Source organism: Chelonia mydas, chromosome 10 (assembly GCF_015237465.2).
Source record: "Chelonia mydas isolate rCheMyd1 chromosome 10, rCheMyd1.pri.v2, whole genome shotgun sequence".
Lineage (NCBI taxonomy): Eukaryota > Metazoa > Chordata > Testudines > Cheloniidae > Chelonia > Chelonia mydas.
The window spans coordinates 30,691,652-30,717,799 of NC_051250.2; the positions used below are offsets into that span (position 1 = coordinate 30,691,652).

The 26,148-nt window shown below is 43.8% G+C and overlaps 1 protein-coding gene across 21 annotated transcripts in view; it reads right to left on the bottom strand.

Moving 5' to 3' along the window:
• The window catches only part of KATNIP (katanin interacting protein), a 167,282-nt gene that overhangs the window by 18,537 nt on the left and 122,597 nt on the right, over nucleotides 1-26,148 (bottom strand). For 12 of the 21 annotated variants that reach the window (XM_037910893.2, XM_037910896.2, XM_037910903.2 and 9 more), the window contains 6 exons: nucleotides 21,954-22,131; nucleotides 19,144-19,309; nucleotides 13,697-13,854; nucleotides 13,133-13,197; nucleotides 9,276-9,386; nucleotides 4,349-4,488 (listed from right to left, as the gene is read on the bottom strand). In XM_037910893.2, coding sequence (XP_037766821.1) covers nucleotides 4,349-4,488; nucleotides 9,276-9,386; nucleotides 13,133-13,197; nucleotides 13,697-13,854; nucleotides 19,144-19,309; nucleotides 21,954-22,131 — 818 coding nt within the window. Of the gene's footprint in view, nucleotides 1-4,348; nucleotides 4,489-8,321; nucleotides 9,387-13,132; nucleotides 13,198-13,696; nucleotides 13,855-18,921; nucleotides 19,005-19,143; nucleotides 19,310-21,953; nucleotides 22,132-26,148 lie in introns of those variants that run through there. The other 9 variants (XR_006284499.1, XR_006284495.1, XR_006284496.1 and 6 more) reach the window with 7 other exon arrangements.

A 26,148-nucleotide genomic window follows, 5' to 3' on the forward strand; every position in this document is an offset into this window, starting at 1 on the left:
TAGACCTGGTGTGGAACTAAATAATCACTTGAACACCAGACCTGATGCTTCAGTGGATCCAAGCATATTGAATCTGACTGTTGAGAACAAAGCCCTGCACAGAAACGTGGCATAGAAATATGGTCAGAACCAGAATCTCCTCTGTGCCTAGAAAGTGATCAATTCAACTCTCTTGACCTCCTTACTTCCTGCTTAGGGCTCTCTTCTTTGCAAAAGTACTTGTTAAAATGGTCTCTCTTTTCTACCAAAAGGCTCCAACAGGGGAATCAAAGCCTCCTGAAACTCCAGATAGAACAGATGACCCAAGGATTCAGAGACGGAATGGAAGATCTGCACACTATGGCACCTCAGTCTGTGCAAGAGCATCACTAGGTTAATTGCTCTGATGTTTCCTCATCCCAGAAGTAGAGACTGCACAGGCGAAATAAGTTTGGGAGTGTGACCTTCCACTGAATGCTGGAAACATTTTACAGTTACTTACTGGTAACTGTTGTTCTTTGAGAATGTGGCCTTTGCATATTCACACTTGTGGGACTGATGCATCCTGGGGTCGAGCTGTGGACTAGAGAGCAGTCCCTTAGGGCCATTTGCCCTTTCTGGATTCTGAAGGTACAAAAGGAAGCATGGCACAAACCACGCTCAGTTTGTTTCCTAATTTCAGAATTCTTCACCTGGAGCTCTGAAGAAGTGGGGAAGGTTGGCAGGGACTGTGAATATGCAGAGGCAACGCTCTGGAAGAACGACAGTTACTGGTAAGTATCCTCCCCTTCTTTGAGTGGCCTCTGTATATGCCCACTTGTGGGAGAGTAGCAAGCAGTGCAACCTACTCAGAAGGTGTACTGAGGAGTTTTAGATGATCAGAGACTGCAAGATTGCCCAAATGAGCACCAGCTCTGAATGGCAGGTCAAGAAAGAATTATAAGTGACCATAATTTTGTTCTTCAAGATCAGACATGAGTGAGGGACAAATCTGGTTTCAAGTACATACAGAACTTCAGGTAACAGTTTTGTAAATTCTCTGAAAAAGACAGATGGCCTGCAATGGATGCTGTTTTTAGATTAGATGAATACCATTAGTTGAATTAGGTGAATGAACATCTGGTGAGTCATAACAATGATGCAAAAGAGAGCTGGGGAAATACAAACAGGATAGTGGCCTGTAAGAGACGGAAACAGACATGACTTGAGATTGACAATGTGGATAAAATCACTGCCCACATCACATTTCCCATATGGACTACAGTTTACAGAGAATTGGCCATTTGGACTGTACCTGACTATGACTGGTCTGTAACTATTGTTATGAAGGATGTCCTCTTCAGAGGTGTATGGTACAGATAATATTCTCACCAAGAGCAAACTGGAGGTCCCAAGAGCTTTGTGAAACAAGACTCCAATCCCAAAGCAAAAGAGATGCATGCACCAGAGGGAATAAATACATCCATCTTGTGGTACTCCAGCACAACCAACTACACTGCTACAAAGAAATCAAGATTCTTTGGTACAGCCATGAAGGCAAAGTCTGGGGCCAAAGAAGTCAGGAAAAGGTTTCCACTGCACAGCATTTACAGAAGAAAGAGCACATCCGGGAGAAGAGGTAATTGTATAAAGAATAACATCCACATGACTGTGGCGTTTCAGGTATATTGCATACTTACAAGAGTATGGTATTGCAATTAGTCTTGCGTTTTTCATTACCCCAAGAAATGCAGATATCCAAGAGTTCCTACATATCTGGAGGCATTACCTCATTTATATCCACTGCACTGCAACATGTAATGCTGTTTGTATAATTTCCCAAGCTGTTTTCTTTTTTTGTATTTGAAATTTCTCATTAATTGACAGCGTAAGTTTATAATTGTAACTTTTAACATTCGGAGGGCTTGTCTACAATGGAGTAGCAAGGTGCACAATGGGGCTGTGATTTCTAAAGAGGTCTAATGTGTCACACAGTAATTGGTCTGGGTAAGCCCTGCTGGTATGCACTAAAAGTTCCCTAGTGCACACCAGCAGGGCCTACACAGACCAACTACTGCATGGCAAATTAGTGCACTTTACAAATCACACCTCTGCAGTGCGCATTACTAGGGTGACCACCTTTTCAAAAGGCAAAAGTGAGACACAAGCAGGTAGGTTGCCAACCCTCCCATTTTCACCAGGAGTCTCACGGAATCGGGCTCTGTTTCCCGGAGGCTACTGTAGCCAATCTGGGAGATTTTAGGCCGCTATAAGTCAGGCGGCACAGCGGGGCTAAGGCAGGCTCCCTGACTGCCCTGGCCCCACGCTGCACCCGGAAGCGGACAACACACCCCTGCAGCCCCTGAGGGAGGGGCAGGGGGCTCCACGCGCCACCCCTGTCTGCAAGCACCGCTTACTTAGCTCCCATTGGCCGCAGTTCCCGGCCAATAGGAGCTGTGGAGTTGGCGCTCGGAGCGGTATGCAGAGCCCCTGCCCCTCCCTCAGGGGCTGCAGCCTGCCTTAGCCCCACTGCGCCGCTGACCAGGAGCTGCCTGAGTTAAATGCTGCCTGGCTGGAGCCTGCACCCCAACCTCCTACCCCAGCTCTGAGCCCCCTCCCGCACCAAAGCTCCCTCCCAGAGCCTGCACCCCACCCCCCTCCTGCACCCCCACCCCCTGCCCCAGCCCTGAGCCCCTCCTGCACCCAAACTCCCTCCCAGAGACAGCACCCCCTACCCCAATCCCCTGCCCTGGGCCCCCTCCTGCACCCAAACTCCCTCCCACAGCTTGCACCCCCTCCTGTACCCCAACTCTCTGCCCCAGGCTCAGCCCAGAACCCCCTCCCACACTCTGAACCCCTCAGCCCCAGCCCGGTGAAAGTGAGAGTGTGGGAGAGTGAGCAACAGAGGGAGGGAGGGATGGAATGAGCAGAGCGGGGCCTCGGAGAAGGGGCGGGGCAGGAGTGGAGCCTCATGGCAGGGCCAGGGCACAGGTGTTTGGGTTTTTGCGATTAGACAGTTGGCAACCCTACATGCGGGAGCCCCACCAGTCTTTGTGGCCCCACTCCCTGCCCCTCCTCTTCCCCCGAGGCCCTGCCCCTCCTCTTTCCCCTGAGACCCTGCCCCTGGTTAGACTGGAAGCCAGAGCTAGGCCTTGGTAAGAGCCACTCAGGGAGCCCAGGTCGCTTTGGGGAGCCCCGGATCCTCCACCTGCCCTGGGTAGTGTGCCATGGGTTGTCGAGACATGGTCTGGGGGTGGCTTTTGGGCACCCCAACACCCCACCCAGGGCAGGTGGAGGGTCCGGGCTCCCCACAGCGGCCCTGGACAGCTCTTACTATGGCCCGTCTCTGACTTCCACCCTGGCCAGGGAGCGGGGCCTCAGGGGAAAGAGGAGGAGCAGTTGCAGGGCCTCATGGTGAGGGGGGATAAAGGCCCACCTCAGCACCCCTCACTGGAAAGAGGTTAGTGCCACCCCTGAGCCTGGGGTGGGTGCAGAGCAGCACTGCAGGGAATCCAGGACAAAGGCTGTCCTGGAGTCATTTAGTCCGGGACCAGGTCTTGAACTTTGCATTTCAGGACTGTCCTGCCCAATTCGGGACGGGTGGTCACCCCACCATGTAGTCAAGCCCTAAGTCAGGATTTCCCCAACATAATAGCCAACATCAGATCTCATGTTAGACCTTCTTTGGAAACTTCTAATCTGCCCAATTCTGAAAGGTTAAGTAGAGAAATGTAAATGTCCACGATACAGGTGTGCAAAATGGTTCATCCCCAAAAGTTAAATGTAGGCCAGAACTAGTCTGGTTTATCTTCTTTTCCCTTTCAGATATTAGAAACCACACACAATTTTAAAATGATGCTACTAGAAGGGGACGGATTACTCAGAATCTTGGGACATGGAACACTCTGCCTGTCCCTTCTTGTTCACTATTTTCAATTCAGAGCAGTTCAGTAGACACCAAAAGTCTTAACCATTGGCTTACATTAAATGAGTTGGTGTTCTGAGCCCACCTCTCAGTGAACAGGTGTCCACTGCACAAGACACATGCATCTGCCTCCCTTGTTTGTAGTCTCAGCTGAGAGGCCAAGGATCTACATACCCTGTTGCTAGAAGTGATGCCTCCATATCAGAGTGCAGGCATGAGGGGGTGGGGCGGAAGGGGGGTCACAGTGTGAGGAAACCTACATTGCTGTTTTCCATGCTGTAGCACTTCAGGAGACAGAGGATTTCGTTTTGAAAGGTATCAGTCCAGAACTTTTCACCGGCACTAACCTCACTTTAAAAAGCATACACATACACACACATGTTTGTATATCTATATCTTTGCACACATGAGACATACAGAGCACTGAGATGTAATGAAGAGATGAAAACAGAAAAGTATTCATACCAAACCAGGAAGAATAGGTGCAAGCCACATGTGTCTGCCATCACCACTGTCATTAACTCTATCAATGAGTTTGTCTGGAGTTCGGATATCTCCACACACCCCCTCTAAAATGTTGACACTGTCTGGAAAAGCAGCAATGTCTGAAACAAAACTTAAGCTTAACTAACCAAACAGGAAGAGTCAAAAACACCATCATTTTACAACCTATGTTTTTTCTACCAGACTTTGTCATAAATGTATTCTCTTTAGCAGTATAGATTATAAAATCCTTCCTACAGCTAGGCTGACTGGAGGACATTTATTGGTGACCTTGTCAGTTAACTGAAGAATTTAGGGGCAGATTTTCAAAGGTATTGGAATAAACCAGCAGATGGCACCTAAGTGCGAGCAGCCAAGTCCTGGAGGATCAGTGGCCTACAGGGACAAGAGGTCAGAGGAGTCCATGGCAGCTGGGACGAACTGGGGGGTGGGTGCCATCTTGTCTGTAGTATGTGTGTGTGTGTGTGTGGGAGGTGCTTTGGTGGAAAGAGGAAGGATTGTGTTTCCCTTGGTGTGGGTGTGCATGAGTCTGGGGGAAAGGACAAGTTGCGAGCACTTCAGACTCAGACTCGCTAGTATCCCGAGGGCAGGTGATGACCAAGCAGTCAAAAAGCAGCGCCTCACCAGGCTGGAGGCTCAGACTGAGCAGCCACCAAAGAGCAGTACACCTCACCAGGCTAGTGCAGCTCAGCTTTATGTGCCCCACCAGTGGGATTAGAGGCCTTGGGTGGAGGAGCTAAAGGTTTGGGGCACTTCCAGAGGCAGGACAAAGGATTCTGCTGTTGTTTCATTGTTGTTGTTGAATTCCCTTATGTTTCTCACTACATTTAGCCCATTGGTCTGTACACATTCCCATGCCTAATATTCCTGTATAGAAATGGCTACAAAACTCCTGTGTAATTCAGTTTTGTGCCAGGAGTTTCTGGACCTCCATAAGCAAAGGAGGCAAATGCCAGACCTGGCAAGGAATAGGTGCACACTCGCTACCTAAGGACATCTCCAGCATATGGGGAAAGGGGTGTTTGGCCTAGTATTTAGGAGCCTATTACGATTTTTGAAAATGCCTACACGGATTAGCAAAAAGAAAAGGAGTACTTGTGGCACCTTAGAGACTAACCAATTTATTTGAGCATAAGCTTTCGTGAGCTACAGCTCACTTCATCGGATGCATCCAATGAAGTGAGCTGTAGCTGACGAAAGCTTATGCTCAAATAAATTGGTTAGTCTCTAAGGTGCCACAAGTACTCCTTTTCTTTTTGCGAATACAGACTAACACGGCTGTTACTCTGATACACAGATTAGATATGCCTAACTCCCACTGATTTCAAAGTAGGTATCTCTGACTTCATAAACACAGTTCCATCTTCACAGATGAGAGTTTCCTCTCCATACTCTTCTGTGATGGACCCCAGTTTTTTAGGATGAATTTAGGAAGGTTCCTTGTGTGCAACTTGGTTCAGGGGATGTCCATGGAAAAAATAATCATCCCCAGGGTTCCGAGCAGGCTTTTATGATCTCTTTGAGCTTTGGATCTAGAATGCCATACCTTTATAGTTTCGATAACCATTTGCCCAATGGTGGTCTGTATGAGTAATCCCAGGCACATCAGTGAATGAGTGGGTGTGAGGCTGCCCTTGTCATGATTTAGCATAAATCTGAAAGATAACAGCACCCTAATGCCAGTGTTTGTTGTCTGTTGCAATTCAGTTCTGTATCTTGTCTTTGACAACTAGATAAGGGAACAAATGAATTTCTTTGGTTCTGACTTGAGCCACTATTGTTACCATACCTCTGTGAATATGCTCAGAGATGTCTGAAGCGTGAAGATTCAAATCTATCGCTGCCTGAATGATCTTCTTATAAAAGTAAGAGTTTATTTACTATGACTTACTGTTCTAGTGGTAAGGTGACATGTGTCTCTGGACAGAGAAGTAGATGGTATGTACTATTAAATGCCTTAACTTTACATTGGCTTGTGGTTTTGTAATAAGTAATGCAGTATTTTTGTCTGCAGATAAATAAATACTTCCTCAGCAAGGGGAACAGTCTGCCATGTTTGTCAAGACACTATATTCTAATATTATCATCAGTCAGGAGAAGAGGTTTCAGACTTCTTTACAGGGACCATTCACCCACAAGCTCTTTTTTTACAAGACAGATTTAGGAAAAGTCTTCCTGATCTTGGATCACTTTCAGAAGTTTAAATCCTTGGTTCTCCCAAAGCTTTGAGACCATCCAAAAAATCTCAGCCTTCCAATTCTTGCAACTTCTGGAAACCATGGTTTCCTGTGAAAACAGAGTTTAGTGGGCCATGCTGCATTTTTGAGATCTGCAGCATTTTCTCCTGAGTAACTGGAGCTACCAATTTGACAACAGAAACAAACTGCTGATTCTTCCTCGTCGCATTCAGACTCACAGCAATGATGACTCTCAAGGAATCTGCTCTTGAGAAAACGTTTGTTGGAACCACTCTCTACATAACCAGTTACAAGCCTCTCCAGCTAGAGAGTCAGAAAGCCAATTTGTTTAAATCAGTGGACAGCTGGGTAGAACTGGCATCACTATTGCAGAGGATGGGGGGTTACACTTCAGGAAGAACTGCACCAGGAGCTACATCTCAATACCAAGGTGGAATGGTCAGAGCAGTGGTGAGCAACCTGCGGCCCACGGGCTGCACACAGCCCGTCAGGGTAATCCACTGGGAGCTGCTCGCGGCCATGCCTGTGGATGGTCAATGTAAACAAACGGTCTTGTGGCCTGCCAGTGGATTACCCTGATGGGCCATGTGTGGCCCGCAGACCGCAGGTTGCCCACCACTGGATTAGAGAGTGAGAACACCCTAAAGGAGCACATGTGTGGAGGAGCAGAAGAAAATGGAAATCTTGAGTTAGGGATCTCAACCAGGACAAAAGTCCGAAAGACTTGGTGTATCTGCTAATTTTGGAGAACTGCTCCTCCCACTGCAGGGATGTGAGGGAATACGCTGAAGGAAAAGTACAAAGGAAGGGAGAGAGATCCTTTTCTTGAGCAGAAAAAGGGAAGAAGCTTTGAAGCAGAAGCTGGAGTTTGAGTGTCAATCATACCTTGGAGCAGTGGGTTACCCAGAGGGAAAAGAAGCTGGAGACTAAGGCTAGTGAGCTCCTGAAACTGGCCAATGAAGCATTAGCCTATACACTGTGGCAGAAGAAGCCGTGTTGCAGGGAAAACTGGTCCAGGACTGTGAAGGATGGTGTGACCAGGATACTAAAACATGGGTGGAGACCTGCACTCACATGCTGAGCGCAGAAGTAGATTAATGGGAAGCTGGTGTAGATACAGGGGAGTTGTTTGACCCCTCGAGGCTCCAGAAAGGCCTTCCAAGAAGGACAATTGGCTGTTTGTCAAAGGACTGGGCATCCCATGGCATGAACACTCAGAACCAGTGCACAGAAGAAGCTGCAATAATGGCAGTAGTACCCAGCAGACCTATATAATAATGAGCTGGAGGGAACTGGAGGAGAAGGCTGCTATGACTGATGGGAACTGGGCTGAAATCCCTGAGACATGCTCTTTACGGGAAAGGTTCTTAGTGCAAGTGATAAAGTGGGAGCAGAGGCTAAAACCCCTCAGAGCTGAAAAGGAGACTGGGGAACAGCAGTCTTTATTGCTATAGAAGGAGCTAACTACACTCCAGAACCAGCTTAATGTCAAGCAAGGGTTGAAGTCTGACTTGGAGAAGGATAAAGAACTAGAAGGCCTAAAGGCTGAAGTGGCCACCCTGCAAAAAGATCTGAAATATTGCAGAGTAAGGCTATACAGAATGAGAACAGGCTGGGGAAGGAGGGACAACAGTCAGCTGAAAATAAGAGCTGCCCTGCTAAAGCTATAAAAACATGGGACCATGAGAAAACTGCAAGACAAAGCCCCAGCCACTATGCTACTAAATTGAACGTACCTACCCCAAAGAATAATGAAAACTTGTGTGGTTCTGTGGTCCAGAACATCATTCAAAAATATTCTGGGTGCAGGAAGAAGGGCAATGGGGGCTGCTGAGTGAGCTGTTAAAAGCTGTAGAAAAATAAAAGGGTGACATTCTTAGTATTCAAAAATCCTGAGAGAGGTATGAGCTTGAATAAAGACAGTCTTAGTTCTGAGAGGTGTGCTTGTGTCTGCTGTAGCCAGGGAGGCTCCTCTCCAAGAGAGCAAGAGGCTGCCTCAGACCAAAGTAACCATGGTAAAAGCCCAACATTGTTGACCACATTCAAGAAGCTCATCTCTTGCATCCCGATTTCTTTCCCTTTAGTGGTAGTTTGGAACCGTGAATCTGTGCCAAGGCACACAAGCCAACAAAAAAAATAAAAGTAAAATAATAAAAATAAATTAAACAATCAAAATGAACAGCTCTAGTCTAACTAAACTAAATAGATAACTAGCTCAATCAGCAGGCACTGGGAACAATCTGTTCCAACAAATCCAGGTCAGCTTAAGCTGGTGAAATTCCTGGTCCGTCTGCTACTGTGGTTGTAAGGAACTGAGGCAGCTGGAGCCCACCACTCCCTTCTATAGCTTTGCCTTCAGAACATTCAAGAACAGTGAGGGGAGGGGCAGGAGGAGCCATGAGAATGCTCTAATGGGCACTACTATGAGAAGGATCCACCAGTCCAAGCTGCATTGCCAGGCCCATCCCAAGAGCCGGAATGTGAAGAGGCCACTTGATGAAGCAGCAACATTATGAAATTCTGCCTCAATAATTATCACCAAAAACTCAAGAGCAATCACAGCAGTTAGTCAGGAGAGGTAATACTGCACTTTTTGTATAGGCCAGCAGATGATGGTAGGATAGGGTCCATCAAGGACTGAAGAGAGTGTGTATGCAAGATAAAGGGAAGCTCAGTCTGGTAAAGGATACTGTTTTCAGTGAGTAAGATTTTCTCTCCATGTTCGTTATACAACTCTAGTCCATTCAAACCAATATAGTATGGATCACCCCAGCTCGTTAGAAGCTGAAACTGGAAAATAACTGAAAGATGTTATTAAGGAAAATTTTGATTCCAACGGTTTTTCTATTTCAGAAGAAAGTTATAAGAGAATAGTAAATCTCTACGGTGAAAAAATGGCTGTGCAACCTTTGCTCTGCCCACTTGTGTGTATGCATTATGATACTGTCTTTAATTACTGGGACACACATTATTTAGTACATCATACATTTTTTTCTACAGCCTTATTTACATGGGTAACATCTTGCATTATTCTTTTTCATTCTATTACTTTCAATAATTCATTGTCATAATGGTGAAATATTCCTTCCTTGACTTAGACTGCTTCTGCCATAAGTTGTCTTCTCTCTAATTAATAATCTGCATTCACATACTGTACATATTCTTTTCCTCAAGCATCACAGTCTTCCCTAGGTGCAGGTCACATGATGAGCCAGCTAACTATGAAACTAAATAAGCTATGCACAAATACTCAACACAGGTATCCTGATTTGCAGTTCAGGAGAGGATTCAGGTAACTATAAAGCCCACTTAGCTAACAGCTTATGTGGGCTATAATTACTTGGAATACAGATACATGATTCTGATGCCACAGGGGACAATTATGATAATCTAGTCTCGTCTCTTTCATAATACAAGGCATAGTATCCCAGTAATTCCTATGCCAAGGACAATAACTTCTGATTGAACAAGATCATGGCATTTAAAAAAAACATCCAGTTTTGATATAAAGAGTTCCAGGTGATGTGGAGTCCACTACTTCCTTTGGTAAGTTGTTCCAATGGTTAACCACCTTCACTGTTAAAAAAACTGTACCTTACTTCCAGTCTGAATTTGACTAGCTTGAACTTCCAGCCACCAGACTTTTGATTAAATAGTTTGTGCTAAGTGAGATTTGAAGACCTTGCATCACCCTTTTAAGTCCTTGTGCTGGACTAATCCCAGACCCACATAGTAACTGGGAATAGGAATTGCCATCCTGGATCAGGCGAGGGTCCATCAAGTCCAGATTTCTGTCTCCAACAGTGGCCAGGGCCAGATACTTACCACAAAAGTGCAAGAACAGTACAGCAAAAGAGTACGCAGATGTGGGATAATATGCATCTCCTAAGTATCAGAGGGGTAGCTGTGTTAGTCTATATCCACAAAAACAATGAGGAGTCTGGTGGCACCTTAAAGACTAACAGATTTATTTGGGCATAAGCTTTCGTGGGTAAAAAAACCCCACTTCTTAAGATGCATGGAGTGAAAATTACAGATACAGGGAAAAATATACTGGCACATGAAGAGAAGGGAGTTACCTTACAAGTGGAGAACCAGTGCTGATAAGGCCAATTCAGTCAGGGTGGATGTGGTCCACTCCGAATAATTGATGAGGAGGTGTCAATACCAAGAGAGGGAAAATTGCTTTTATAGTGAGCCAGCCACTGTCAGTCCCTATTCAAGCCCAAATTAATGGTGTTAAATTTGCAAATGAATTGTAGCTTTGCAGTTTATCTTTGAAGCCTGTTTTTGAAGTTTTTTTGTTGAAGGATGGCTACTTTTAAATCTGTCATTGAATGTCCAGGGAGATTGAAGTGTTCTCCTACTGGCTTTTGTATGTTATCATTCCTGATGTCTGATTTGTGTCCATTTATTCTTTTACATAGAGACTGTCCGGTTTGGCCAATGTACATGGCAGAGGGGCATTGCTGGCATATGATGGCATATATCACATTAGTAGATGTGTAGGTAGATTAGTAGATGTGAGCCCCTGATGGTGTGGCTGATGTGGTTGGGTCCTCTGATGGTGTCGCTAGAGTAGATATGGGGACAGCATAGGCAATGGGGTTTGTTACAGGGATAGGTTCCTGGGTTAGTGTTTTTGTGGTGTGGTATGTAGTTGCCGGTGAGTATTTGCTTCAGGTTGGGGGACTGTCTGTAAGCAAGGACTGGTCTCCCAAGGTCTGTGAGAGTGAGGGATCATTTTCCAGGATAGGTTGTAGATCGTTGATGATGTGCTGTAGAGGTTTTAGCTGGGGGGCTGTACGTGATGGCCAGTGGTGTTCTGTTATTTTCCTTGTTGGGCCTGTCCTGTAGTAGGTGACTTCTGGGTACCTGTCTTGCTCTGTCAATCTGTTTCCTCACATTCCGAGGTGGACATTGTAGTTTTAAGAATGCTTGATAAAGATCTTGTAGGTGTTTGTCTCTGTCTGAGGGGTTGGAGCAAATGCGGTTGTATCTGAGGACTTGGCTAAGGATAATGGATTGTGTGATGTGTCCTGGATGGAAGCTGGAGACATGTAGGTAAGTATAGCGGTCAGTAGATTTCCAGTATAGGGTGGTGTTTATGTGACCCTCACTAATTTGCACTGTAGTGTCCAGGAAGTGGATCTCATGTGTGGACTGGTCCAGACTGAGGTTGATGGTGGGGTGGAAATTGTTGAAATCCAGATGGAATTCTTCAAGGGCATCCTTCCTGAGGGGCCATATCATGAAGATGTCATCAATGTAGTGCAAGCAGGGGAGGGGCACGAGGGGACGAGAGCTGAGGAAGCACTGTTCTAAATCATCCATAAAAATGTTGGCATACTGTGGGGCCATGCGGGTACCCATAGCAGTGCCACTGACTTGAAGGTATAAGTTGTCCCCAAATCTGAAATGGTTATGGGTGAGGACAAAGTCACAAAGCTCAGCCACCAGGTGTGCTGTGGCCTCATCAGGGATACTGTTCCTGACAGCTTGTAGTCCATCCTCCTGTGGAATATTGGTGTAAAGAGCTTCTACATCCATGGTGGCCAGGATGGTGTTTTCAGGAAGATCACCAATGCATTGTAGTTTCCTCAGAAAGTCGGTGGTGTCTCGAAAATAGCTAGGAGTGCTGATAGCATAGGGTCTGAGGAGAGATTCCAAATAGCCAGATAATCCTGCTGTAAGAGTGCCAATGCCTGAGATTATGGGGCGTCCAGTATTTCCAGGTTTATGGATCTTGGGTAGCAGATAGAATAGCCCTGGTCGGGGCATCTCCTTACCACTAACAGAGAGAGGCTTGAGCCCTGAGAGGCTTGAGCCCATTTATAGCCTTTTAAACCTTATTTTTAGTGTTTACTGTTATAACATTGAATAGATCTGATATTTGTGGAAATGTCCAATCCTTCTTTGAATCTCATTAACTTCTTTGCCTAAGTGACATCCTGGAGCAATGAGTTTGTGTGAAAAAGTATTGCCTTTTATTGCTTTTGAATTCACTGTCTTTCAATTACTTTGAATGTCATCTTCTTCCCACTTGGACAGAGGGAGAAAAGAAGTTCCCAATCCAACTCCTCTATTTGGGAAAATTTGTTTTAAAATATATAATTAACATAGTTTAGTACAAACCATTGTTACGTCCTGACCTACATTCATGTCAATAGTTTTTGTCCTTCCTATTTAAATCATATCCAGCTTTATTCGGTATGGAGGATTATAAAAACAAGAGGCAGTTTTTAGAATTGATCCTGAATTAGAGGCAGAGCCAGTGGAGAGTTTGAAGCTGGAGTTGCATATTCATGCTTTATTGTACATGCAATTTATATTTATTTGTATTTTAATGATGCCTCTCTCATGCTTTAGGTACCTCACTTAAATTAAAACAAAGCCAGCTAGAGGAACTCTGAAAATGCTGGGATCAAGAGAGCAGGGATTCAGGGAGACCAAAAAGAACAGAATTGCAATACCCATAATAATAATAAAAATAATCACAAGATACTAAACATAATAATACAAGTGAGAAAATGATAGGGAAGGATACAACCACATGGCATCAATGGTGCTTCATAGTCCATACTAGCTTGTTCCATCCCCCTTGCATTAATTCTGCCAAAATACACAAGAAAAATGTTAAAATCCTGACATATTTAGTAAAGAACAGACACTCTCCACCAACCCCCCCACCCCCAAAAAACACACCAAAAAACAAAAACAAACCAGTGAATTTGGAGAATTTATCCATCTGCTTTCAGCACAGGAATTCTCTGAGAAACTACTGGAAGAAGAGGGCCTTATTTTCACAGCTGAGTGCAGAACTCCACATCTATTTTGTACACACATTTATTTCTCCATGCTAATTGTCCACTGTGCATCTAGTTGGCCACTTGCACATACAGTCTTTGTACGCACACATGAAAATTAGGCACACAACTGAGGGCACATTTAAGTGCATGTAATTTTAAAAAAGTATGCCCAAAGTACTTGATATTCGTATCCATGCACTTCATAATGCATCTGCTTCAGGGAGGCCCATCCAAACAGACTACCTTCAAGGAGTAGGTAAGAGAATATGTAAGGTTTAGATAGTAAGAACATTCTACTTTACCTGCCATATGGTCTGATAATCTGTTGGGGCTTCAAGTAGTCAACGAAGAGAATTTCTTGAGCAAAGTCAAAGTGACAGTTGCCTGGTCCCTTTCGGATAAGAAAGCCCTCTGTTGGGGAGATACAATGTCCATCCAGCGAGACATGGACAACCTTAGCCTTGGGAAAGAACACCTTATTTTAACATATGGATCTAATAAAAATATGTTTTAATTTCACTGACTGAAACAACTTGATTATTAAAGATACTTTTGTTGTATTGCACTTATTTCATCTCCCTTTTGACAAATTCGTTGGAATCTGAATTCTTACAAAAAACAAGGCGTAAAATACATATACCTCACTAGTGACACAAGAAATGTAAATCAAAATGTCATTGAGACAAAAATTCCCAGGAATAATGAGAGTGCTCACACTCAGAGCTTAGCCTCCAATATGCTAATTTTAATTCCTAGTAAAATTCCATTAAAAAACCCCTTCATTTAAAAGGGGCTGAGGCTGGTTAAGAGTGACATCCCACAACACCAAACCTAAAAAGCAAGGAAGTAAGGTATGAGACATTGCTATGATCACTGTTGAGCCTGTGTGAAGTACAGAGGCTCTCGGAAGAAGTGCTGAATTTTTAAATTTTAAATTTGAATTTTAAAAGTAAAAGATTTTATTTTAATAAAGGTATCACTTTTCCCTAGACTGTTGTTACATTGCTGTTTAAAGTTAGTAAATTTGGTTTTACTAGCATCAGCAAAATATGAACTAGTAGCTACTTAAGCAACTGCTTTCACCTTTAATAAGAAAGGACATCTGTTTAACCTCAGAATTAAGAGGAAGAGAGTTTAGCTTTGTGCTCTGGAATGCAAGGTTGAACGTTTGAGGAGTGACTGTTTATAGTCCCACTTTTTGTCTAATCTGCAGTTATTAAACTTGTTTGGGGTTTGGGTTTACCCTGCGGGATGTCACACATACACACCTTCATCCTTTTGAAGAAAGTTTTTGTTTATGGAAATTCCTTGCTTTTTAATACAGTAAGTGTTAAGAGGAGATAGGGATGCACTCCACGTCAACTTTTGCCATGTATATGGGAATATGGATGGAGCAGGGATGCTTGCAGTCAGAGGAAAGAGTGCAGAATGCAGGGAAATAACACAGCTGGGCTCTTGGTAGTTGCCTTCTAGTTTTAGCCTTTGGTGTCATGTTTCCTGGCTCTTCCCAACAACTAAGAGTGTTAGAAATGTCCTTTTAAAAAATGATAGCTAAAATTCAGATGTATTCACATGACTCCAGGGGCAGGGGCATTAAGAAACACACCAAATATCACACAACTCGCAACAAAATTGTGAGGGTTGGCAGCACTGAGCCCCAGCACTGCAGCATGTAACTTCTCTCTCGGGGAGCTCTTTCCACTGCTCTCCAGCATAGTCGAGGATTGTGTCACAGACTATCTCCCTGCAGTTTCCTAGCCAAAGCATAGATGGCAGCCATCTTTTCTGGGAGCAGCCTGTAGCAGCAGCCCCACTGGAAATGAAAGAGCCAAAAGGTAGCCATCTTGAGTTGGTACAGCCTTACATTCAGATGGCAAGCAGGACTCTTAGATGTACTATAGTTCAGTTGAATCAGGCTCCCAATTTGGAGAGGAGAGAGAGAGAGTCCAATCCAAAAATCTACTTTAGCCTAAGGAAAGAAGCACGGAGCTGGGTGCCAGGAGAGCCCAGGCTGAAATCTCACCTATTCTACTCACTGCTGCTTATATTTGTGTGCATTTTACAGCCCTTATTACTGAGCCATACCTCAAACACCTATTTGAGAAGGCAGTCAAGTATCAGGCATCCCATTTTACCAATCAAGTAGCAGAATTGCACAAGTTAATTTCTAGCACAGCTGGGAATAGAATCCAGTCCTGTAATTTGACAGAATTTAGTCTCAACTACACTGACAAACTAATGTGAAAAGTTATCCGGTTAATCATCAGTAGGTCACCCCACCCCAGTGCGAGGACTAGAACCCAGTATTGTACAGCTGACTAGCAAATAGTTACTTAACCCACTGGAAAGAGGTACATGTCACTTTCCCCTCTAGTGGTTGCTCCACTGAGAGAACAACAGTTATTCCTACACTTCAGGCGCTAGAAAGATGGGCTGGAAATGTGATGGTCTGTGGTTCAAACTCTGCTGTGACCCTCACAGAGTTCCCTGATGGCTGTACAGTAGAAGTCGTGATTTTCCAAAAATTACAGAAAAGGCTTATTTAATTCACACAGTGAGAAAGTATCCTTAGACAAGTTTTAATCTGCCAACTAAGGTGAATGCGACATGTAACAAAAAGCAGGTGTTCCACATTTGGGTCATATTTCACACATTTTGTTCACTGATGTCACACACTGGCCATTTGGTGGCTGAGAAATTTGACAGCACAGTTTTTAATGAAATGGGGGCCATTTTTCTGAGGGTAGCCTGTGGCTTCAGTCCCGTTGGAAACAATGGAAAATAGTGGCAATTTTACTAAGCTCACTCCCCTTTCACTTTGGAGCAAATTTTATGGCATCTGAGTTCCTGGCTGTTGAAAACAGATTTCTTGGTGTGTCTAGGATGGTTGTTGGATATGTGGAGGTAAGTGTGGTGATCCATGGGTTTCTTGTACATAATCATTTGTATGGTTCCATTACTGTTGCTAATTATGGTGTCCAGGAAGTTGATGATGTGTGGCAACGTTCTAGAGAGAGTTTCATGGATGGGTGGTGGTTGCTGAAGTTGTGGTGGAAATCTAGGAGGGAATTTAGGTAATCTGTCCAAACGATGAAAATATCATTGATGTATCTCAGGTATATCATTGATTTTGTGGTACCTTTCTCCATAAATTCTTCCTTGAGGTAGCCCATGAAGAGGCTGACATATTGGGGAGCCATCCTAGTACCCATGGCTGTTCTCATGGTTTGGACAAGGTGTTGTGACAGTCTGTAACCTTATGCTCACCACTTTTACAAGACTATGATAAACTTTGTACAAAGTATGCCTTGTGAGGTATCATTTGAAAACTCATAATCTGATGAACATTATTGTCCTGGTAAAATATGTGTGGCAACACTGTATGTAAAATTGTTAAGTTCTATTGTATATGGCATGTTCCAACTCTGGTGAAACAGCCTCAAACCACTTCCCCAGAGACAAAAAGCTAGCCAGCACCACAGCCAGCGTAATCATATGGACTATCACTTGATTAAGCGGCCACTCTTTGGCAGGAAGAAGGGTGTGAGCAAGACATTTATATCTTAGCAATAGAACAGCTGAAAGTTACAGGCCAACAAACTTTTGGTTGCCTGAACCCCAGCTGGAAATGATTCTCAAAGAGGAGGAAAAGATATAAAAATGAGGAACAAATCACCTGTCATCCTTTTCTCTCAGATCACAACATCCACAATATCTGAAGGAGAAGGAAATGAGCATTGAACTGGGGGATGGATCCTGACTGAAAGGCATTCAGCCAGTAAGACAGCAAAATCATGTGGTGAGAGAGACATTTTGCTTCGAATTCACTTTGCTTGTTAAGTTTGCTAGGTATTATTTTGCATTTTATCTTTTATTTCTTTGTAACTAATTCTGACTTTTATGTCTCATTACTTGTAATCATTTAAAAGCTATCTTTCTATAGTTAATAAATGTGTTTTATTGTTTTATCTCAACTCGGGTGTTTAGATTGAAGTATTTGGGAACTTAATTTGGGATAACAAGGTTTGTACATATCATTTTTATTATGAACTTTCTGTGAGCTTGTATTATCCAGGAGGGTATTGGACTGTACAAGCAGCACATTTCTGGGGGAAAGTCTGGAACTGAGAATTTGCTGGTGTTGCGCTACAGTGTAATTCATGGGTGGCAGAGTGGCTGTCTGAAGCACTTTTGCAGTATAGCTGGGGATAATTTATATGCTGTGAGTGGGCAGGCCAGGAGTGGTTGCTTTCATAGCGAAGCAGTGTAAAAGGCACCCCAGGAAGGAGAACTGAGGGGACACAGCTGTCAAACAGTCCAGCTTGTACCCTGGGTAATGTCACAGATGTCTGTTGTTAAATAGGAATTTGTGGGTGAATATGAAATGGATGACAGGTTTCAGAGTGGTAGCTATGTTAGTCTGTATCAGCAAAAACAACGAGGAGTCCTTGTGGCACCTTAGAGACTAACAAATTTATTTGGCCAGATTGGTCACTTCAATCTCCCTGGCCCTTTGTGCGGTGAGTTTTTTGAGGATGGTTTCTATGAGTCCTGATATTCCTTCACTAAGTGTACTGTGGCCAGATGTGATGGGTCTGCCTGGGTTCCCTTGACAGCTTAATGATGTTGGGGTGTAGTGTAGTGTCCATATGGTGGGTCCTGGTGTCATTGTTCCTCCCAGGCGTGGTGTTCTGTAGACTGTGGAGCTGGTGTAGTTTGTTTTTGTGTTTGATGGCTGTCATCAGTTTCTTTTTATAATTGTTTTGGGTTTCCTGCATGATCGCCATGTAGGTTTCCGGATTGTTTTCTTCCAGTGTGTGGGAGTATGTGATGATTTCTTGCTTGAGGTGGTCTCTTCTGGGGTATATACGTATGTATGTCATGATAAGATTACTGTGGAGAATGTGATAAGTTACTGCGCTTAGATAAGGAATCACCCTCAGTGGAGGTATGTGAGGCTGACTAGCTTCTCTGCTATTATATGTAGGGAATAGGCTAGATGCCCATTAGAGGTCCCTGCAAATCCAAATAATTTTCTATCAGTTCTCAGTTCTTAGAATTAACTAAAATGATTCCATAGGGCTTATGTTCACTGCCATAAACTGTAGATTATACACACTATCCATTCCTATAGAGTGGATGGGAGTTGTAAGACCTGTTTAACATGCCTAAGGCTTGAGGTTTTAAATGTAATGAAGTCCCACAACAACCGAGGCATCTTTTAGAAAGAAATTCCTGTTGGCATTTTATACAGTGATAAAATAAACAAAAATAGAACAAAAATTACCACCAGCTAAGACAGCACATGGAAGCCCGGGCCCCATAAACTGCTATCAGTATCTCTCCTAATTAGATTTTCTATGAAAGAGTGGCCCACACTCTAGAACCTCAATACTTTAGGAGCTAATGCCATATGGAAGGCGTCCATGCTGAGTCCTCTCCCCACCTAGTATTTACACCTACCCATTTGTTATTTTCAATGAATTTGGCACCATGTGCTACTGTGCGTCTTGAAGAAGAATCAGGCCCTGTGAATTTCTTAGAATTATCTCTGCCTCTTTTTCTTGTATTTGTTGTTTGTGAAGGAAGACAGCAAACCTGCCATTAAACCTGCCATTAAACTCAGAGTCAGATAATTTAGAAGGATTTATGCTATTACATTAAAGCAGCCACATTCATTTATCAAAGTACACATTTTCTAATGGGTGGTTAAACACTTCTGCTGGCAGTGCCAGTTTCTTTCACTCACCCCTCTATAGGTATCCTCTGGAGATTTATTATAGTTCCAAAAGCGAAGCCCTGCAATATTTTCAGCTTTATCAAAATGGATTGTGATCATGTGATCTTCCCCATAAGTGAAAGGAATAAGCCACATATGATTATCTTCAACAGTGATGTTAGTCCCATCTATTAACCTACAAACAGAAAAATCCTTTAGTGATAGACTGGCAATTGTTAAGCAACGGAAAATAGCAAGAGAAAACAGTACACAGAAGAGGCACAAAACTGATCACAGAAAAACATGTGCCTTATTTCTATTCTGAATTTGAGTAGCCAGCCTCCAGACATTAGATTTTATTATGCCTTTGTCTAAAAGTTAAAAAAGTACTCTACACTATATCATCATGTAATTAAAAACAGTGAGTAAAATTTTCTAAAGTGTCTAAGTCACTTAGGTACTTTTGAAAATTTTACCCAGTATCATACTTACAAGAAGACAAATTAATGTTGAGTTAGGTAACCTTAATTCTGGCATTTCCTAACTTTTGATTGTTTGACTTCATAATTTAATATTTTTAACTTAGTGTTTTATATGTTTATATTTCATATATGTGAAAGGGGGGCAGGGAGAGAGAGAATATATATGGAAAAAGATAGAGAACACTATGTAACCTGATAAACGAGCGTAAAAGGAGAAAGAAGGAAAAGAGGAAAAAGATTGAGCAATCATGAGGTATGATTGCCATAAGTATAGGCTTACCCATGCTAGGTTTTAGCTTGCTAAAAATTGCAGTGAAGCTGTAGCAGCATGAGTGGAGGCTAGCCTGTAGTTGCCACCTGAGCTGCCATGGCTTCAATGCTCTTTTTAGTGAGCTAGCTGGATCAAGGCTAGCTGGCTACACCTACATATGCTGCAGTAATATGCGGGCCGAGGGACGTACCGGCTGCCGCTTCCCGCAGCCCCCATTGGCCTGGAGTGGCGAACCGTGGCCAGTGGGAGCTGTGATCGGCCAAACCTGCGGACACGGCAGGTAAACAAACTGGCCTGGCCCGCCAGGGGCTTTCCCTGAACAAGCGGTGTCCCAAGTTTGGGAAACAATGCAGTAAATGAATGTGGTTCTCAGTTTTGCATTTGGTGAATATATTTTCATCCTGGTTAGTAAGCTAGGTCCTTAAGCTAGATGATATCAGTCTTCCTTTTTTAGGCATTGAAAGGACAGCAATTGTAATTACCTCAGTTTAGAGCAGACGTATAATCTAAAAAGAAGAATGAGGTTTCAACGCAATAACTTTTAATGATTAAAACTTTATGATTGCAAAAGTGAACCACTCAAAAACCAGGAAATGACAAAGTTAATGTTGCCCATGTAGTCTTAACTCTGCCCATGTGTTTATGCAGCATGATACAAGCTTTAATTAAATCACTGCACAGTATGATTTCCGAGAACCTCTGCACGTGTATGTGTAGAATCATACTCAGTGAAGGAAAAGGTGTGATAGATTTATTTCTAAATAACTTAAGTCTGAAGTAAAATAACATTACACTAAGTACTTATTACAAATATTTTAAAGAAGTCAAAATTAATTGTTCATAGTGATGTTACTATTTGTAATAATTTTTTTACATTTGTGCCAAAAGAGTGCTTCCTGCCTGACTTCTGAGTGCTTAATTATGCAACTGTAACATTTTCTTTCACAAGTTATTTTAAGAGAATTCCTTAGGTTTGTTATTTTTAAAAAATGAAAAATGGTACATCTGTCCTGCGCAAAATATTCACTTAAGGAAACAAGGTCTTGCATAAGTCACTACATATTTTATTCTCTGAGGCAAGAACTCCAGTGTTCTCTTGTCTCACTGAACATGCTCCTTGCACCATTAAATGTTGTATGCACTGTGCACACAAGCTATTATTATTTGTAATGAAGTTACACCTAGATGGCCAATCAGGGATAAGAGCCCCATTATGGTAGGTGCTGTTTGTACATATGGTGAAAATGTGATCCTGCCCAAAGAATCCAATTAATTTTACAGAAAACTTTACATTCTAGGCACATAACGTATTTCAGATGCATGAGCCATGCACATTGAATGAGGTGGAGCTACCAGGAAAACTACTTGAGCATGTGTGACATGCAGTTTTCATATGGACATAACTCAGCCCATAACCCATTTTCACTGGAAAACTGAAAGGTGTTTCTCCATAATGAAGACTATTTGCTTGACATAGTTCCAGTGTTTACCTCTCTATTTTAGTGCACAGCTTTTTTTTCTTTTTAAAGGGAACAAGAACCTATATTTGCTCAGACTTTCCAAAAATGATTAATACTTGGGCTGAGATCAGGTCTGCAAAATTGTACTGTATAGTCCAGTGGTGGGCAACCTGCGGGCTGCATGCAGCTCATCAGGATAATGTGATTGTGGGCAGCGAGACATTTTGCTGATGTTGACCATCTGCAGGCATGGCCCCCTGCAGCTCCCAGTGGGTGTGGTTCGCCGTTCGCAGCCAATGGGAGCTGTGGGACGCGGCGGGTCCCAGGGACGTGCTGGCACAGGAATCTGGAATCTGACACAGTCATAGCTAATGATAGCACAGCTGCAAGTTTACATTATTATTAATTATTATTATTGTTTTGTTATTATTATCATCATTATATAGTAAGGGTTAAACAATTATACATTTTATAAATGTAAATTATATGTATTTATAATAAGTTCTCATTCATTACCTCTAAAATCTCAGACTAATGAGAATATTGAGAAGACTATCATGGAAACAGCCCACACAGGACAAAACACTTCAGGAGATACTTAGCGTTTTCAGTTGTTTTCCTACTTACTTGTCTAATGTTCTGGAATCTTCCATGTACTCTGCAAGGTCATTTAAATCCTGTGGTGAAGCAGAAATCTGAGCCATAGTAATTGGTAAAGCCTGACCGTCCTTTCCTACTACTTCAAGTCCAGTCAGTCCAAGATAATGTGAGTCTCCCCAGGATAAGGTGAAATTTAGCTGCAGACCTAAAAATAAGAATGAACACATACATATTTATCAGTCAGTAGCAGGAGGCACCAAAGAAATGATCCTAAAGCACATACTAGAACAGAGGTGGGCAAACTTTTTGGCCCAAGGGCCACATCGGGGTTTCAAAACGGTATGAAGGGCTGGGTAGGGAAGCTGTGCCTCCCCAAACAGCCTGGCCCCCACCCCCTACCACTTCCCGCCCCCTGACTGCCCCCCTCAGAACTCCCAACCCATCCAACCTCCCCTGCTCCTTTTCCCCTGCCCGCCCCCACCCGGGACCCCCTGCCCCTAACTGCCCCCCCCGGAAACCCTCCCCATCCAACCCCATCTGCTCCCCATCCCCCATCCCCCCCCGGGACCCCATCCAACGCCCCCGCTCCCTGTCTCCTGACTACCCCGCCCCCGAACCTCCGCCCCATCCAACCGCCCCCTGTCCCCTGACTGCCCCCTGGGACTTCCTGCCCCTTATCCACCCCCCCCCCCCCCTCCCCTTACCATGCCACTCCGAGTGGCAGGACAGGCTTATTGGAAAGCCTGGGAGGTGGGCGGGCGCAAGCTGTGCTGTCCCCGTGGCAGTGTAACTACAGGGAAGGGGAGACAGCAGGGGAGGGGCCAGGGGCTAGCCTCCCCGGCCGGGAGGCCAGGGGCCGGGGAGAACGGGCCTGCGGGCTGTAGTTTGCCCACCTCTGTACTAGCAGATCAGTTTATTAATCCAAACCTCCATAATTAGCATGCAACAAGAAGAAGCACCTTTTTTCATTTTTTTCCAGGTGCATCCAGAAAAATTAAAAATTACAGAATGCAAGTTCAAGGGCTAAGATTTGATAACAGTAACTGGAGATAGCAAGGGATCTAAGGAATCCAGAGTAGCTTGTTATCCACAAAGATGCAGGAGTTTCAAAATGTTTAGGAGCGGGCATGCAAATATAAACTCTATGCCTGCAAACTCAGCCCATCAAGTCCATTCAAACTGCTGCTAAGAGCATCTTCCTGACAGAACACTCTTATGATGTCATCCCCACTACTGCCACCTTTTATGGTTTTATGCAGAGTCCCATGATTTTGACCCCTGCTGCAGGAGCTCTGGTGATGATGTGAAGAACTTATGCCCTCACACAATTTTGGAGCAGCTGGCTACACTTACCTCCATCCCACTTCCAGGAGCTACCTGATCCTCCTTTCCCCGTTCCTAGCTGCCACCTGCTCTCCCCCTCCTTGGTCCCAGCAAGTAGCTGCTTCCCTGCCCCTTCCCTTCCCTTGCCACCAACTGTCCCCACCCCACATGGAATTATGGAAAATAGATCCTGTTAAACTAACTTGATTTTTTTTATGAGACTACAAGTTTGGTGGACAAAAGTAAGAGTGTTGATGTAATATACTTAGACTTCTGTAAGGCATTTTACTTGGTATCACACAACATGCTGATTAAAAATCTGAGAAAGATTTGGGGTGGGGACTGGATAATCAGTTGAACATGAGCTTCCATTGGGACGCTGTGGCCAAAAGAACTAATGAGATCCTGGGATGCATAAACAGGAGAATCTCAAGTAGGAACAGAGAAGTTATTTTATCCCTGTATTTGGCACTGGTGCTATCACTGCTGGAATACTGTGTCCAGTTCTGGCACCCTCTATTCAAAAAGGATGTTGATAAATTGTACAGGGTTCCAAAAAGAGCCATGAGAATGACCAAAGGATTAGAAAAAACGCCTTATAGTGATAGACTCAAACTCAATCTATTTAGCTTAACAAAGAGAAGGTGACTTGATTAAAGTCCATAAGAACCTACTTATGGAACAAATATTTAATAACAGGCTCTTCAATCTATCAGAGAAAGGTTTAAAATGATCTAGTGGCTGGAAGTTGAAGCTGGACCAATTCAGACTGGAAACAAGGCATCCATTTTTAACAGTGAGAGTAACTAACCATTGGAACAATTTACCAACTTTTGTGGTGGATTCTCCACCACTGACAATTTTAAAATCAAGAGAATTTCAGGAGGGGGAAGGCAACCTTTTTTGAGATCTGTACTGAACTAATCCCAGAGCTGCAGTGATAGCCTACCAACACATGGTGCCCCATGCCTGTGGGGATATGGGTCACCATTGCCATCTGGAAGCTGGCCATCCCCAAATGCTATTAGCCAACCAGTTTGACATGGGGAGATTGACTGCTGGGGCCACTGTCATCTACGTATGTATTGCTATGGAAAAGGTACACTGGGTTACAGAGCTTGGTAATGCTCAGGGGGTCATTAATAGCTTTGCACACTTGGGGTTCCCAAACAGTATAGGGGCCACTGATGGACTCAGGTGCCTATTATTTGACACCCCTCTCTTCCTCCACATACATACTAGGATCTTTTGGAACTCAGCTCTTTTTACCTTAATGAATAATGGACAGTTTGCCTCCAGGACCACTATGGACATTAATGGTGGGGAGGTTGCTCCAGTTATCCTGGGAGACCTGGCTTATCCTCTGCTTCCCTGGTTAATGAAGCTGTTCACAGGATGCCTCAACAGAAGGAACAGTTCAACTATCGCCCTGCTAGTTGCAGAATGGCAGTGGACTACACATCTGGCCATTTGAAAAGGAGGTGCTGCTGCTTCTGGAATAGGTTGGAAGCAGCAGAAAAAAAGTTCCAACAATTATCGCGGCATGTTGGATTTTGAACAGTATTTGTGAGAGTAAGGGAGAAAGCCTTAACAATGGGTGGGAGGCGGAGATGCAGAGACTCACTCAGCAGTGTGAGCAGCCACCAAGGCATCCTACAGAAATAGCTGAGGCATTATTATCAGAGACACCTACTGCTGTTATTTTGAGTCTCAGGGCCAAAAAATGTGCTGTGAATTATTTCAGGTTTAAGGATTTTCTATGTTAAATGGGATGACTCACTATGTATGAATTTTAACAGTTTTTATTATGTAACCACAATCAGCTATGTAACAAACTAAATAAAACTTTAACTGAAGCAGAAGCAATAATGAAACAAAAATTTTTATTATTAATACATTAAACAACAATCTATTAACTAACAACTTAAAAGAAACCTTTAATTAAAACAATAGTGAAGTAAAAACAGAAAGTGCAAAAGTGCAGTATAAAACAAAACAAGGGGGAGGGTGGCTTAAAGTCACAGGGAAGTATACACTTTGCCTCTGTTTCGTCTTGTTCGAGGGCCTTCTGGAATTGAGTGGCAAGGCACAAAGTTACCAGGGGAGCTGAAGACTCAAAACAACCTTGCTTCCATGTGCAACTGTTCTCAGTGCCCAGATCTGCCTGTGGGAAGGGAACGGACACTGGGAGGACTGCCCAGGGGGAGGGGCTACAGTTGGGAGGAGTTGCTGCTGTTCCCAGTATCTTTTATTATCTAGGGGCTGCAGAACAAGGCTGAGTCCTGCTGTATGACACTTGCAGCACGTTCTGCCCTACATCAACATGTGTTGCAGCAGAGCTTTTAGGCTTTACATTGCCTCCAGAAGTTGGCTCTGCATCTCCCATTCTTTGTCAATACTGTCTTTGGCCACAGCACTGCTCTCCCTCGAAACTGTCATGCTGCCCTTGACCACACTCTCTCTGGATCCTATGATCTCCCTGTAGAGCTCCCTCTCTTTTTCCGTCTCCATCTCTCCGCTATTCTGGTTTTACTTTAGGACTTTGATGAAGTCCACAACATTTTTGTCCTGAGTCTTCCATTTTCTCCCCGGCAGGTTAGCCAGCAGCTCAGCTGTAGATAAAGATCCCATCCTTGAAGGTCTGGCCGCTGCAGATGCCATGGCTGTGGGAGTAAGAAAAAAACAAAAGCAGTTATTGTTCCTATTCCAGACAGATTACAATAGCATTTTTATATGTATTTCTGATTTTACCTCACTGAGAGTCTATCCAGGTTGGGGAACCTCAGATATGGAGAATGGTTTGTACATGAGGAGGGCTGGCTGCACTGGGTTTGGTTTGTGCAGTATATACTATTTGGCTTTGCTGTTGTGCCTTGGAGGCTGGGAGCTGGGAATTATG